The sequence below is a fragment of the Bombus vancouverensis genome, chromosome 2, assembly GCF_051014615.1.
Source record: "Bombus vancouverensis nearcticus chromosome 2, iyBomVanc1_principal, whole genome shotgun sequence".
NCBI lineage: Eukaryota > Metazoa > Arthropoda > Insecta > Hymenoptera > Apidae > Bombus > Bombus vancouverensis.
The window spans coordinates 15,081,337-15,098,832 of record NC_134912.1 but is presented as its reverse complement, the minus strand read 5'-3'; the positions used below and the strand labels follow the sequence as shown (position 1 = coordinate 15,098,832).

Below are 17,496 nucleotides of genomic sequence, written 5' to 3'. Positions count from 1 at the left end.
CCACGCCATGAATATTACATGGCTTCTTACCCAGCGGAAAGATAATTGTCAAGAGCTCTAAATACCGTCAGCCGTTGCCGGGTGGACAGAAAATGCATAATACATAACGCGACGAGAAAACGAAAATTTACGACGCGCATGGCCACTGTTCTGCCGCGCTAATCTACTGGGTGACTTGCCCGCGTCCACTGAATTAATTCGTTGCAGAGTCGGTGAAAACAGCACAGCGTGGTTACGTGTTTCGTTCCACGATCCGATTCGTTGCATCCCGTTGCCGCTGCCGTGTAATTTTTTACGATTAATACGAATTCCTGCGCGACTCGCCGTATCGTAATTCGAACACGCTTCTTCCTTTCCATCTTTTCACGCACAGCTGCCTTTTTCTTCGTCGTATCTTAATTTAAGGGGGGGCTAAGGTTAATTCGTACAAAATAAGGTATGTTTTTGTGAATTATTTGTGACCACACGGTTAAAATCTCTTTATTAAAACCAATAGTACATTAAAGTATGACATTCGAAGAATATTGTATAAAATTTTCACGGAGAAATATTAAAAAATACGGCAATGGCAGCAATTATTCGGAAGTGTCTCGGAAAAAAGGTAGAATTGCGGTGCCCCTGATAGCTTGGTGCTGGATCATCTGAAATCAAAAACTCAAAGTTCATTCGTTAGGTAACAGTCTTCCCCAGGTAACGCTGGGAGGGTTTTTCGAAATTTCAATTTTTCACTTTTTTGGAACACTTTGAAGGGGAAATTAGCCGCAAATTTTCGCGAATTTTGCTGGAATGATCCAGCACCAAGTTATGAGCAATTCTACTCTTTTCCGAGACACGTCTGAATAATTGCTGCCATTGCCGTATTTTTTAATATTTCTCCGTGAAAATTTTATACAATATTCTTCGAATGTCATACTTTAATGTACTATTGGTTTTAATAAAGAGATTTTAACTGTGTCGTCACAAATAATTCACAAAGACATGCCTTATTTTTCTACGAATTAACCTTAGCCCCCCCCCCTTAAGTCAATCTTATGGTATCGGCGAAAATATTTGACATCGTTTTGCACATTTCCAGGATATTCGAATAACCTATACGGAAACTTCGTTAGGTTTATTATGCAAAACGCGACGCTACAAACGTATAAGCGGTGTAATGTCACGGTGTAATGATACGCGTCATGTAGATCGAATTTAACACACATCGATACGTATTAGTTGATTGATCGTTATGAAATTGTAACAGACGACGTTAATCTTGCGAATGGTAATAATAATGCGGCTCTTACAACTCGTAAATCTTATTACATGCTAAAGAGAGTATAGAATTAAAATAAGAACACATACGCACGTATAGACGCATGTAGTTGTCACTGTATCAATCGGTGCAGCTGCTCCAATTTAAACTCTCGCAATAGCACGATCGTTACTTATAATGGAATCTATTGGAACGTACAATTTCATGATAAATGAGACTGCATATTCTAATTAGTAATTTATTTTCTCTTTCAAGTTTCTACGGGCCATAGTCTATATTATTACATTAACGCGATCACTGTTAAAAGGTAAATCCATCTGCAGGGTTAAATGGTAGTGTAATATAAATCTTAGTACATACCTGCAGCTAACATAAGAGTGCATTAGAGTCGGCGCTTGGGATTCGCGTAAACGATACGATCTTCGTGGCAGGCCAGATACGGCTATCCTTTCATGGCTTTTTGCATCCGTTGCGCACACGCGTGCTTCCCTCGCTCTGGTGGACCCTATGACAGGTATACACTGCTGATTTATTAACAGTTTATGATGTCTGGCCGTGCGGCACGAGGCGCGCCACGTCTTCCACTTTCCGGCTACCAACCGCTCTCTTTTAATGCAGACCCGGCCGTTTTCTTATTCCGAGACGTCGAAGACGGCCTAGCCTCGCGGGCACGACCTATTTCCCGGACATAAATCAACGTTGACGCTACGGATTCCGAGTCTTTACGACGTTTTCGAACCCAGCTATTATATCGACGGGACCGAGTGACCTATAATTAACCGCCGGTTACGTTCTATCGATCACCGTGATCCCCTGATTTCCGACCAGAGTCCAAAATTCAATTCAAACTTTGTCCGAGGTTTCACTTAATTCGCAAGATTTCGATGGATCTCTTAAATAAAAGTCGATCGTGATTCTCGATACGTAATTACGTATGTACGTCTTTTTGTATGGCTGGTGTATGGCCGTAAGTAGCGAGTCTCGTTGGTGATTCAGTTCGTGTTTTATACCGAATGCTTGTCACCGTGTACTTTAATCAGATCCTCGTGACCCTCGGAACTGAGTCATAATTCTATGATAATTTAGAAACACAGCGCAGGTGGACTCAGCATGACCAAGAGCATCCTCTTTAAACGGGGATGGACTGAAGCGGAACAACCCCTGGCGAATCAGCAGGTGTAGGAATTAATATGTGGTCGAAACGCATTGTAAATTAAGAATCATTTAATAATGTGCGTGTAATAACATGAACTCATTTTTATCGCGACATGTGTTCTACTGCGACCGATGAATTCATTAAAAAAAAAAAAAACTTCCTGGGATATCTTTTTCGGTTGTTGCTCGTTGCCATTACAAGTTGTAATATTCGCATGATGTGTACAAATCTTCAATTCCATAGAAACATTGCCGTCAGCAACACTTGCCTCTGCATCTAATATAACCAGCCGAAATTCGTCGACAACCGTACAACATGAGAAAAGCGTCCAGTTCACGCGCTTTCATCTCGACTACGGGGAAGAACGTTGGAAATCAGTTCGCGTGGAACGGGCATGTAAATTTCGCCGGGATAAACTTTTCAATGCGGACCTCCGCGGCGCTGACGAATTGCGAACGGCTACGCTGTGACAGATGGATCTCCCTCGGATGGTCTGCGTGTCCGCCCCCTTTCGCGAGTGTTCCGCCCGACGAACCGCTAATTTTCTCGGACAACCGCAAAACCGCAACAATAATAACACCCCCGTTCAGCAGGGGTCGCATTAAAATGCACCAATAACAATCCTTAACGGGGACGAACCCTGTAATTACTCACGGATAAATCTTGCTGTCGGTAGTCGACAGAGATCTAGGATCTTCTCTAGGCCAAGGGATCACCGTGGATCCCCCTTCTTCTCCTTTCATACATTTTTAATGAAGTGCCTTTTTCGCTAACAGAACGCATCGATCAAAACCTCGTGGGATCCAGATTAGAAGCACACTGGTGATTTTTGAAAAGTTGCTTTACGTATAATAGGATGTTAGATAATAGGTAATTTTTGGTTCTATGTCGGAAGATGTTTCCAAGATGCGATTTTTTATTTGTATTTTCTATTCGACCAGTGGATCCTTTTCAATTCTGTTTAGTTTTGCACGTGATCGATCATGAAGAAGCAACTGTCCCTTTTTTTTAGGCGTACATCTTGTTGTTATTACTGTTACACATACATTTCCATGTTTAATCAGCCAACAGATCAACGAACGTTTCACGTTTAACAAATTCCACGTGAAATATTCGCAACTTCGCTTAAGGCTTAAAATACACTTATCAGTTTTTTAACTATCATTAACTGGAAACCAGGGTCAAAAAGAAGTTCAGAATATGAAATGGAAAACCATGTGAAAACTTATGACCCGCGTAACGACTCACTCAACAACGTCGATTAGCCATTGACTTTTTTTTTTTTTGTTGTTCGACCAATCGACTGCGAGAACATCGTTCGTGTTGCCGTTTATTACTTGAAATTTATGCAGCTATTACGGATCTCGACGCCAGGTGTCCGTGCAAACGCGTGGCCCTCGAAGTCTCCTTTGACCCTCACGTCCTCCTCTCTAAGCTTTTTGTCCAACCTTTCTCCACGGTGTCTGCGCCATTCTCGCGTTCTTCGCGAGTAATACGCAGTTCTTGTCGCATACGGAACTACGTGTTGTAATTATTCCTTGATAATCCGTGGAACGTCTGTTTTTATCGATGGAAATAAAAATATTTTACTACCCGGCGAGACAGTCCTCTTAGTTTTTCAATCACAACATTGATAGATAGAAATGTTTTCCTCTGACACTGAGCGTCAGCTTCGTTTTAAAAACTGTAGCAAAAAGTTGATTATGAAATCTTCAACATCGACTGAGTAATTCTCTGTTGGAAATAAATGTTCGAATAGAAAATATTCGGTTCGACGATTAATTTTGCAAATTTTAGCCTAACTTTGATCTCTGAACCCTAATCTGTCGAAAAACCGTCAGGATGCTGATACTTCTCAAACAGTTACTTTCCCCTTTCCTCGAGATTACAGTATACTCGAGAAAAGAATGATAAATAGAAGAACATAGGCAAGAAAATCCTTAGTTAATAACCCGTCATTAATCAATCATCTCTTAATGACAACGCGCACAACTCGCTTGGGGAAAGTTGGAGAAGAGCAGAAAACACGGAATCCTGGTTATTCGCGGAAAGGATACAGTTTCCCCGTAACGCGTAATCGATGGAAAAATCGATTTAAGGGCAAAAACCAGCGATGGTTCGCCAGCCCTGTTAGAAGAATGGGAAGAAGAAAGAAAGGAGAAGAGGAGAACAGGTTCGCGCTAACGGACACCTCGACTACCAATTTACCGGGTGCACGCAACTAGCCGGTCATATTTTATTTACGATATAATTGAGATATATTGAAAGCCGAGATACAGACGTCCAGCTGCGTGTTCCTGCGGAAGAACGAACACGGACGAGCCGTAATTTGAACGTTCCCGCGAGAAGAAGGTTAACGCGCATCTTATTAGTCCCGTGAAATAGCTACGAAACGTCTTTGGTGCTGTTAAACCCGTTTACCGAATTGAAATGTTTTATTTTATAATTAATACGGAAAGAAATAGGAATACAAGCGTAAGAAATAAAGTGCAAATAATTCATTTCAATGACAGGATCAAGAGTAACGTTAGATGAATGCGATTTAATTTAGGATTAGTATTTGGCAAGGATTTTTAACGGATCGATGACGCGTTGCCAAGACTATGACGGGGCTTAAACGTGGAGAATGCGCGAAACTTGGCAGGCAGGGCAATCTCTCCGAGCAATCTGTTGCGTTGTCGGACGAAACGGAAAGAAAGTAAATTTTCGCCGAGATTTCCTCGCGAGCCCGGGAATAACTCGTCGGAAAGTTAAATTTTAAAAGCGTTTAACATCCACCGACCCTCGGGTGGCTCGCCTCTGTCTACCGTGGCCCCTTGAGGGACGGAATGAGAAGAAAACTGGGGGTGCGAACAATATAACCCACTTGCAAGCGGCCAAATTTTAATATCGCGTCGCATCGATTTTCCATCTTGACACGCTGATTTTCCAAACGACGTCTCTGCGCCATAACAACGATAAACCTGGGCCACCCTTTCAAAATCGTTGACTAATAGGTCTGAGTGTATTCACGTATTTCGGCGATATATCTAATATATATTTAACAATATACATTTAATTAATGAAATATATATCGAATAATAAATCAATTTCTTACTAAAATACCACTGAATACCGTTAATTTTACGTATTACTCGAATCAACGGAACACGATTTCCTAAACCAACGAAACAATGCCTAATTACCAATAACTCGTTGCTCAAGCAATCCCCATCCAAACTTTCCCACGTAATTACCAAATTCAACAAAAGCGGCGCTAATAGAGCAGCAAATTATTAATGTCCTCTCGGAATAACGCGATACCTTTCTACCGGCTTGTGTCCCGTCAACCGGCGAACAAAGAACATTTTCCTCGATGCTCCGACGAGGGTTAAGGTTATAAATAGTCCGCCTTCGGGAGGCAGTAAAGAAGCAACTGCGAAGGGAAGTTGCTCGGGAAGAAAAGTGGGTGGGAGGGAGAGTTTGTCAGCGCGAACCAAATGAAATTGTATTAAAGTTTCACCTCGTAGCGAAGCTCGAGACGAGAAGTGGAAAGGGGAGGAAAGGGATGGTTAGGAGGAGCAGAAGTGAGAGAGAGAGAGAGAGAGAGAGAAAGGAGAATGGAAGCAACACGGCCAACGAGCAAAACGACCCGGGCCAGGATATTAAAGCTTGTCGCTTTAGGACAAAATGAAGGCAAGAGTTCGGTACGCTTCGGCCTCTGAACAACACTCTCCCTCGACACCGGGCGAACCGACCATGGAAATATGAGATTCTTCGAAAGATACGCGCCGTAAACTGTTTTTATACCTTAATACGTATTTATGCGCCGCCAGCACCACCGCCCGGATAGGATTCGCCGCAACGGATTCGTTCCTGCTTCTTATTAACGCGTGCCTTCTTTTCTTACGTGTCTCGTGTGTAAGCTGTTTTCTGTATTTTACTGCGAGTTTGAATATGGAAGATTGAGTATGGCAGTATCGAGAAACGAGTGACAACGAATGACGGATTAGAACGCCTATTGTAAATTAGTTCATGCGAAGGGGGATGTCACTGTCATCGGTGTCACTGTATTGTTTTACGTTAAAGGTGCGCCTAAGCAAGCGAGAGAACTTTCGATGGAGTTGACTGGAGCAATTTCGTTGAGGCGCGTTTCAGTGTTATAGCTATCGCTTCTTTTCACGTCGGGCATAAGAAAACTTTACTCCGAAACAACTGCATGCGCAGCAGCTATTTGCATGAGAGGGCAAAATCGCAGGAAACGTTGCACGCCCTCTGGATTTCCATAATTTAATTCCGCAGCTGTATTTGGGTCGCGGTTTCTATTCAAGCGTCCACAGATGAGAAACGCTAAGGAAAAAGGAAAAAGAGCAACGGACGCCGCGTCGACGGCTGTATCATTCCGTGAATATTACATTTGTGACTGGCCGTGGCGCGATGCGCGGGGCGCCTCGCCTTCCCTAATTTCCTTCGGGAAACGCTAGGAATAATGTCGCTCGTGGCTGCACCGCCTGCTTCCCGTGCATTATTCATCGAGACTGAAATCGTCTTGTTTTTTTTCTACCTTCTTGGCAAAGGAAACGTGGAAACTCTCTTCCTTCCAGCAAAAAGAGAAACTTGATAAAGGAGATGGCATTAATTGTGGCGAATTATAGGATTGTTGTGAGTAACGATCGACAGTTCTCACTGTCTAGTTCAGACGTTGTTACGATCAGCGTCATCTTGCAGAGAACAGTTCAGGAGCTGCCCTTACGTTATCGGAAGATCCATATCTGATCTAAATTCTGTTCCTACGTCAACGATCCTTCGTGATTCTCTTGGCAAGCGCATAAAATACTCGTAGATTCAGGAAGCTCCCAGAACTATCCTCGTTATGCTACGTAAATGTTCAGCAGCCGTCCTTACGTTACCGGATCCTGTGTTTTGCAAGGTTGTCACGTAGGAGCAGCGAACCGACGACGCCGGTAAGTGGATCGACTAGCCAGCGGTGGAGCGTCCGGTTGTCCGGGACAAGCGACCAGGGACAATCTTATCTTCCGCAGAAAAAATTGAGACGTCGGTTCTCGTCTTTGTGAACTTCTGCACGGATATACATAACCGGCACGGCCGTATCAAGTTCTCCGGGCTCCGATGCGACCAGATAGGCCCAGGCCTGAGAGAGCTTACGCGTAATCAGACCCGTATCCCCGCGCATATTAACGAGGCGTGCGCGCGTCCACCCTCGTGCATCGTGCGTGCTCGCGTGTGTCTTTCAGATTCGCATCGCGGACGCGAAAACAGCGACAAATCGGCCACGGTGACTCGGCCAGTATATTACTCGTCCCGGATGACGTTCTGCGCAGAATCGTTTTATGGGATGAAATTATTTTACGTGGACGCGGGTCGAGGATATTCGTTCGCACGAAACGTTCCAAAACTTACCCAAACATTCTCACACTCGCCCTCTCGCGAACAGGTAAGTCTTGCAGTTCTTTCAGCTGGCTGTCGATCCTTCTACAAGCGCCATCTCCGATCGCTGGAGCCAACATTGCAACGATATACCCGGTCGGTTCCGTCATCGAAGAATTCCTGGGCAATTTATTTTTTGCTCGCAAATCATTTTGCCCATTAGTCGACACAGAAGAAGGAGTCGAAGGAGGAGGAGAAGAAGAAGGAGAAGGAGGAAGAAAAGGAGTAAGAAGGGGCGGCCGCTAGGGGCAGCTGTCGGGACGGGCATGAGGTGGCAGGCAAGGAGACGCTGGAACGAAGGGTAATCCTTCCGCTGATGTGTGTTACGAGGTCCACCCGCCCGCGCACTCATCATCACCGAGATAATGGAGTGGGCGTTACACGCGGAGGAAAGATGCTGGATGGTTCAGGGCCTGGTCGAGCGTGGCTCGCAACAAAAACCGCCACTCAGCGACCCTAGCCCGACTTACACGACCATAAAATCATCCTAGTTCTCTGCCACCCCGCCTCCTCTCTCTCTCTCTCTCTGTCCCTCTCTCTTTCTCTCTCTCTCTCTCTTTTATCTCTTGCTCTATTTCTCGATGTATGTATGTACAGTGACGTGCAAAACTCTTCGGTCAGGACGGTCTTCTCGACTATTTTTTAACGCCACTCCTTTTCTTGCAGATAATTGAAGGGTTTACAGCGGTGAGGTGGCAACTGTAATATTTAAATCGTATCTATTGGAAGGAAAAGCACGATGTAGTTAAAGAATTAAGTGGATATATCCCATATTACTTTCTTGCAGAAAAATTCCTCCAGTTTCTACGGTACACAGCATAGTAGATAGATATAAACTGTTGCTCGATTCGTATTCATTTATACGAGGAACCGTGGGATTCGTCCCTCCTTGACCACGAAGGAAGCAGATCCTCGGAGGGCGCAGCCCCTGTCGTTCGATCCGCGGATGTTCATTGGCTCGAAAATTTTAATAACCCGAGCAACGATAGGTCGGAAGAGTACGCATGTCCAGCGGAGTGTCACCAGCGTGGCGACAACGCGCAGTTGGTGACACAGAACACGGTATTCCTCCTTCCCTCCGCTGTGTCACAGCCTGCTTCTGTCCCACGATCCATCGTGTCGCGGAACAGGGAGGACCTAACTGGATCCAGCAGAGGCTTTCGCGCAGGCGTGCTTCTTGTTAGGTGGTTCGCTGATTCTTCGACTCTTTGTCCATATATTTCAGACGTGTATCGTCCATATACTTGATATCTCATATTCTTCTTGTAATTTTGTCAAATATTCAATTCCGTGTGTTCAATTCCAATGGATAACTTCGTCGATTTGCAAGTGAAATTTGCAGAGCGCATACGGAAAAGAACGTAGGATCTACATTACGCGAAAAATGATCTATCTTCTTAAAAATAATCTAATGCCTACGTTTGATACGTATATTTCATCGAGAGCGATCGCCTAACGTCCCTTCTTCGTTAGTAGATCCTGAAGATACTAATTTTGTAGCATGCAAGTGTACGACTCTAAGCTGTGTGAGAGAATGAAATAAAAATGAAACAGGGAGAATCGCGAGAAGAATCGAAAGACGTCGATCTTTGGATACAAAAGAATAGAAACAAGAGTAGTCCGCTATAAATTGTAGAAGAACGAGAGCGTAAGATAGCACGGGGTGACGGGAGCAGCAGCGGAAAACGAAGATCCGCGGAGGACGGATGAGGTGACCCGGGAGAGAGAGGTATTCGACGGAGTCCAACGTAGTCTCTTGGATCGATACGAACGGCGGCGCGCTGTGTCCCCGTCTGCCATTGGTCATAGCAAAACCTAGACGTGCCCGGTTTTCTCCTTTCCTCCTGCCACCCCCTTGTCCTCTTCGCCCTCTTCCGGCCAGCCACCCCTTGGACTCCGTCTATATCCAGTCGACCTAGCTGCCCGCGACTACCCCTTACCCTTTAACTCCCTTTTATTCCCCCTTTATCCTTCCTCCGACAGTCTACGTGATTCTCTGCCCCTCTTTTTCCCTCTCTCTTTCTCTCTCTCTCTCTCTCTCTCCTTGTTCTTCTTTATTTTTAATAGTAGCAATAAAAAGATAACATTATCTGATATCTATCTGGGTTATCCCTTAATTAGAAACTGCTATTACCATGAAAATTGTTAAAAAGAAATCGATGGATTATGTTAGATCGTAGGATAGGATAATATTGTAGATGTTTTTCGATCAAGTCTGGTCATTTCCAGGTCGTAAAATAATTGATAATTCGTTATACTTTACGTTTGTTGCTACATTTTGATAATATTCTTAAGACAAACTAAACTTACAAAAGACAGTTACAAAAACAGAACGTTGTACCGATATTCGTGGGAAAAAATGTTCGGTTTAAGAAAGAGACTGTGCGTTTGGAAGTTGCCAATGTACAAGCATCAGGAAGATCGCGAAAACGAAGACACGAAAACATCGCAATAACATCAGACAGTATTACGTAAAACACGTCGGATTACCTTAGAGACGACCTCGAGGCTTAATAGCTTAGGTGAACGGGACAATCCCACGATGGTTGTCAACGAGTACCTCGAAAGACACACCGTTGACGATCCACGAGGACAACGAGGACTTGTGTTGCGATGTCGGCGCGCAGCTCCAGTCGGAAACGGTTGTTGAATATGGATGAGTCTCGCCGAAGAGCGGACACAGTCTCATGCTCGCTACGCGGAGACATAATTGCCTTAATTAACGCTAATATGTTAAGTCGCGCTGGCTTCTTTTGTTCATCGTCAGGCTGCGCGTCGACGTAAAGAGTCGCGTTCGTTCGGTTGGTATCACGGTGAACGCGACTGCACGTGATTCCTGCTTGTAACTAGGCTATCCGTATGAAATATCGACGTTTGCATTCGAGATTCGTAGATAAGCAGGATGCCTCGGATGTTTAATTGCTAGAAAAGCAACGATCGCCTTTAGACGGTAATTGCCGGTGTCGTGTAACGCCGTTCGTTCAGCCGAGTAGCGAAGAATTCGTTTCGCGAGCAAAAAAATGAAAAATTAATGGAACATGTGGAGATATAAGTGGCCTGGGTGAAGCGAACTCGAGAGTAGAGTAAAAAAAATTGATTTTTAGGAAACGGAATGACTTTTAACGTGTTTAGTGAACGATTTGACGTTGAATTTTCGAAAGATAGGGCAACGCGATTGAGTCGATGTAGCAAGATGCAGAACGTGGAAGGATCGATGAAGTTAAAAACGGAAATGAAAAACGATATTGATATTGCGGTAATAGTTTCAGGCGTTGCTAATGATTAACGATAATTTATTTTATCGACGATTATCGACAACGTCGTTAAAATATCGATAAGACGAATAATGGTAGCCAAAGTAAAACGTAAAGTGTAATAAAGTCGCGAGCCAGATATTTGTTCATTCCATAGACAAATGTATCCCGTCAGTCACTGAAGTCGTAATTTACACGATGTTTGTAAAATACGCACGGAGGGATGAAAATGCTGGATCCGTTAGATCCACTGCTAGCTTTCATAAAATACAGTTCTGTGTTTATTGCTATAGAAAATTTACTGTACTTTCTAAGTCGTCTATAATATTCAGGATCCACTTGAGCGTTGTTCTTCGTCCGTTAGCTCGCAGTCGGCGCGCTAGAGTTTATCGAACTTTGGGCGTAGTCGTCGCGTCGGTCGCGCGGAATGCCGCGATTCGATGTATGTTCAACTCGCATTTTCTTTACGAAACGAACGGAATGCATAAGTATTTCCGGTGGTGTTCCAGGCCGCGCAGGGAGGATTCCCCGATGCGACTTCCGGTTGCGAGGCGAGCTAGTGTCCCTAATTACCGTGTCGGTTCATGAATACGATTGCCGCGCGACGCGGCTCGCCGCGGCACGGAAGCTAGCGTGGCGTCACCGGTTGTTACTCCGCTCATGAATTTATGTATCTGCATTCTCGAACGCGGTTCGAGGCACCCCGATGCAGAAGAAGAAGACGAGGACGAAGAAGAAGAAGAAGAAGAAGGATCTTCCTTTCTCCGGTCTGTAGCCGCTTCCTTTTACCCTTTGGCACGCCTCGGTGCCCTCGAACGATGTCGCGGATTCGTGCCAACCGAATAACCACCACGATTGCGGACTCCTTTATGCACGATGGTCCACGTCGTTGGAATTTGCTCGGCGAAATCGAAAAAATTCTCGTTCGTTCGCAATCGTGAAATGATTAGGCGAAGGATTTACCGCAAAATGGACTTTGATTCTTCTAATAGATTCAAACAAAAATTGTGATAATCATGGAATGACTGTGTATAGGTACGCAATGCTCCATGGTCGCTGCCGTCTATTTGTTTGAAATTATATTAGCTTTGAAACTTAATTGTACAAAAAGATGTTATTAATTTATACTTGAAGAATATTCGTTTCGTATCGTCGTATCGCCAGACAGATCTGACAAATCTGTTCCACCATTCGATACGCGTAGGTTAACTCGCGAATGAATCGAGTGGTCTGTAAGAACTATCGTGGGACGAAGAATCGTGTACACGCGGATCCAACTCGGTTAGACATATACGTAGCGTATCATATGGGTGGAAGGCAATTATTCGTGCGGCTGACCCTGAAGGCAATGATAACTGCGGGCGGCACATAATTTTGAGCACCACGAGCCTGCCGCGGCAGTACGTAACTCTGCCGGTCTTATAATGAAGATATAACCGAGCCGACTGCCGAGACATCTTTACGTCCGAGAATGCATGGCTTGTTACTCCGCTTATGATGCCAGAGACTGCGATACGTGGCTCTCTTCCTGTCCTTCGACTCGTTCGATGTTCCTGCACTTTGCCAATGGCGATACCAAGGGCGATCTCTTCCACTTTATCGGTTTCGATAGTTCTCGTAATACGTAAGTAAGTTGTAATTTTCTCCTGCAATACGTTCCAATCATTGTGCTCGATATTCCACAAGCGCTGAAGAGAATGTCATTGTCACATTCAAAATGGGAAATTTAGCTTTAGTAAATTGATCTATTAGGCGACACCGTATATTTACCGGAAATTTTATCCAACATTTTACAAATTCCGATTAAATATAAAAATATCTACTACTATAGTATAATTTACTATACACTTACTATAATTCGTAATATAGAATAACACGAACGTATAATGTACTGACGCGCGAAATTCAAAATTCAGAGAAACGACGTTTCACATGTACCAGTGCAATATTTAATTTTTTCCATTTACAATTCCTGGCGGTGCGTCTCTGATGCCAAGTACACGAGCTGAGGTTTTTCGTTTTTTTTTTTTTTCATCCTTCATCCTCGCTTCTCGCGGTAGGACGCGAATTACATATTATGGGATCGCGTGCGCAACGCGACGGGTCGACGAGAGGGATGATTAACGGTTATTCGGGCTCAGTTTTCCAAAGACAATTATTTAACTCGTCAATATTGAACAGCGTTCAATTAGAGGAGAATTGAAATGAACACCGTGGAACACGCTTCGAGCGGCCGCCGACGCTGATACAGCGATACCCGCGTTTGGTTTTAAATCCCCATACACGGGATTCGCGATCCGTAAATGAAAATCTGTCGGCGGAACGCGCGGGATATTGAATAACATTTATTCGTACGAAGGGATATTCGCGTTGGAAACGGGGACGAAACTCTTGTTTTTTTGTTTTATATAACGTACAGTGGCTCGCCAGAGTATTTCAACACTCGCCATAGCAAGCTTTCACGTTTATCTGGTACGTGTTATACGAAACATTTTGAAATTTCGTTAGCGTTGTAATTAGCACGACAGTCGTGATTGCATTGTTATTTCGAATCAATCTGAAAATGTATGCAGAAGATATTCACTGCAAACGTATATTTGTGAAATATACTCGTAGCAATTTTGAGCGTATAATAGATATTTTTAACGGTGACACTGAATGTCGAGACTTATTAATGGTAAATTACGTATATACGTAGCTTTGTAAAGTTATAAACTATAAATTTGCTATAACATTGTACGTAAGAATGCATTGTCATAATACTATAATCTGGCAGAAAAATCTGGTCGGTTTCGCATCCTGTACTCGCATCCTCTAACTTAAGAAGCTACACGTGGTCACCGATGACCCATTGAAGGGTTAAATCTCAGACTCGTTTCGTGGCCAATTTTCGCACAGTCGCGCGTTTCCCTCGCTTCCCTCCCCCTCCCCCTGCCGCGTATAATTTCTCTTGTTCTTTCTTTTTCTCGTCCCGCTGCCCCGGCCAACAACCTGGCCTGACGGCTGCGCGTAAAATTGGCCGGAACGCATTTTTCCATTAGGCCGGTACCCGAGCCACGTTACAAATTATAGGTGTACTCTTATTGGAGAACTCGATGAAACGAGGGAACCGATACGCGCGCTTGCTGTTTTCCTCTCTCTGTGCCGCCTGCTCTCCACGACCCACACGGTCCATACTCGCGATCGTCGCGCTGATGGCCAAATCACCGCTTGAAAAAATCACCTACGTTGTATTTTGGACGAAATTAATCACCGACAGACCGAAACGAGTTGTTCGTATATTCGATGTCGGCGGATGTCCTATGAAAAACGATTTGTCTTAGCAACGGACTTGGAAAAATTCTGAAACTGGAGGAGCGATTACGGTCCTATCCAACATGGAACTGCAATAGGAACAAAAGAATAACGTTAAATGTGAGCGATGCTGCCAGACATCGGAAAATACAATTACTTTGCAATTACATACACATACCTTTCTAGAATCACGACGTGCCTTAGTTAATAGTAACTTGGCAAACTAGCTATTAGAATACCTACATACATCACGCGCATCCCCTTCAGCTGAACATTTCCATCGCAGTCCATTTCTCCGAAACTGCCTAAAACCACTTTAAATCTCTCAAATACACGCAACTTTCACAATTCCCACTCGAAGTGGCCCGCAGTCGCATGGCGTTCATAATAGATGCGCAACGTAGCGTCGATGTACCACGAGCGAACGTAGCATAACCTAACGTAACGTAACAAAATGGTAAAAGTAGCCGGGGGCCATCGAGCCGGGTCGTTAGAGACACGCCCGTGGAAAATACGGGGCTCTCGCGAGCCGCTTGACATTAAAATCACATTTGCCGGTTTTCCACGGAATCCACCGAGCTCGCTTATTCATCGATTACGGCTACGCTGGCTTCACTTCGTGATGTGTCCGCCACGGCATTAAACGTAATTTAACGGCGACATTTACGCCGCTTGTAAGTGATTTCATTGCATCTCTGACGGATTGCGCACCATCTAATTCAATTGCGCGCCTCTTCCCTCTAGGATCGCGTAATGCCACCTGCGATTAAAGTAATTCCTGACTCGATTTTATACGGATATGGTTAATTGATCGGAATCAGGCATCTGTGCTACCGTGTTGAACTAGTTTGCTCAAGAGGTTATTACCATTCGAGCCGCTGGAATTTTCTTGTCGCTGTATAGTTAAGAGGTTCGTCGATGTTCGAACGTTGGCTTGACAATTCATTGCAATCGGAATCGCGAGCATTCGTGTTTCTTTCTATCGAAGGGAGCGTAGCGTTTATTTTAGAAAAACGTATGTGCCGAGCAACGATTTCATCGATATCAAATATTTCAGAAACTTATATATACTGGCCATTTGTTAGAAACTTCTGACGCACTTTGCCACTGCTTAAAACCGTTCTTACCATCGGTAAAACGCATAAAATTTTAATATCTCGAAACCACTCGATTCTCACCTAACCCGAAGACCATTTCACAACCTCCTCCCGGTACAAAAAGTCGTTCATTTCTTTTTACGATTAATAAAGCATCCCCGTTAAGGCGCACTTTAACGCAATTTCCCTTTTACGCCCTGGCGAAAAGAAAAAAGAAAAAAAAACATACAACGCGTAATCCGTTAATGACACCAAATGAAAATATGAACGTTCTCGGGGAGAAGTTTAAGAGGCAAGAGCCAAGCCGTGTACTGGCACAGAGCGGTGCCATCGATTCCAGAGGGAGTCATCGCGGCATTAAAACTCCAACGATCCCGAGGGCAGATTCCCGGCTGGACGAAGTACAAGGCTCGTCGTTAGGGGTTTGGTCGCGTTAATGACGAAATCTCTCCGTCCTCCCTTCTCTTTTTCTTTTTTCATCGGCGATTCAACTGCTTCTCCCGATGGAACTTCTTACCCCATTGTCTCGGTTAAAAGGATTCCACAATAAACAACGATCAACCTCAGCAAATTAACCATAGCCGTCGTGGTCCACGTGGGAGATTTTCTTGGCTGCCTGTGCGAGCGTATCCGAGTCTCCGTTCCGCTAGAGATACGTGTTAACGAAGTTGCATCGCAACCAGAGATTGCCGTTCATATTTAATACCAGGTTGTCCGGAAAGCTTCTCTTCTTTCGTAAGGAAACATTTTTTGTTTTATATTATTCAATGGAACGTCCTTCGATCGGCACAAAATGCATCGTACATAATTCAATAAAATGACATAAAACAAAAAATGTTGTTCGCCTATTACTTCCTCATAAAACGAAAGAATCCTTTCAAACAACCTAATACTTAACGTTAAATACCGATATTTCATAGCTCGATTATTTCAAACAGTTACAGGCAATCTCGCCGTAAAAACGTACAGAAATGACGAGAATTTCAAGCGATTTTCTGCTGAAAAAGAAATATCGTTAAGGAAACATAGAAACGGCTATCTAAGACTCTGGACGCGGAATAAAAGCACGCGTTATTCGTTGTCTGTTGCAGAAGATCGTGAGGAACGCGAACCAGAAGCAGAATGGCTGTTCGTCGCTCGCTGACGCGCAAGAAACGCGCCCCGTCGCAGGTTAGTGTATCTAATTACCCGTGCCGTTTTACATCAACGATTTGCAGTGATTTACGACGAAATTGTGGCGGCGACCTTCGTCCAGTCGGCGCAGGTTCCGGGACAGGCGATGAGGGGGTAAGGACGGGTCGTGTGCACGGGCGACGCCGGGACGGGGTGAGGCGGGGGGCGGGGGGGAGGGAGGGGAACGAATCAGCTAAGCGGTCCGCGGGTAAAAAACACTAAAGGATTCGGTCATTTATCACAGCGCTGCTGCCCCCGGGGCACCACAGGAATGAAAAGGGGAGGAATATAATCCGTTGGACAGACTAATCGCGGACTAACTATCCACATATTATCTACAATAATTTCATGGTACTAGGTCGCATGGTAAGTGGAGGGGGGAGGGGAGGGGGGGAAGAGAGCTTCTCTACGTCTACACCGTAACGAAACGAGATTTCGTAACGAAATACATAGTTTATTAGAAATGGCTCGGTCGATGGAAGAGTATTTTACGTTACGGTAGTTTTGTTGGGCCGGCAGGCTGTCAGGATTTTTCGAATTGGAGCGTAAGAGTGTTTAGAATTTTATGAAGCGTTGAGGTTACATCGTCAAGTTGCGTACTATTCGTAGTAAATAGGTAGGTTACCAATTTCTTTTCTTTTTCTTTGGATTGCACGCAATTATCGCCAATCAATACGGCAAAATTTGGATTGTTCCTCGCCCGGTTACACCGTCGATACCAAATTGATGTAAATTGTAATTAAGAATTGTACTCTTCGAATTCGATAATCATCGAACATAACCTATACGTCTGTATGTTGGAATTTTTCACGCGCCATTGCTATTCTAAACAATTAAATG

The 17,496-nt window shown here is 44.3% G+C and overlaps 1 protein-coding gene across 1 annotated transcript in view; it reads left to right on the top strand.

Annotated features, from left to right (window-relative positions):
- Positions 1 to 17,496, top strand: part of LOC117162836 (uncharacterized) — a 70,856-nt gene that overhangs the window by 48,177 nt on the left and 5,183 nt on the right. Inside the window, exon 3 of the mRNA XM_076627914.1 lies at positions 16,575 to 16,653. Within this exon, the coding sequence (XP_076484029.1) occupies positions 16,575 to 16,653 (79 nt within the window). The remainder of the gene's footprint in view (positions 1 to 16,574; positions 16,654 to 17,496) is intronic.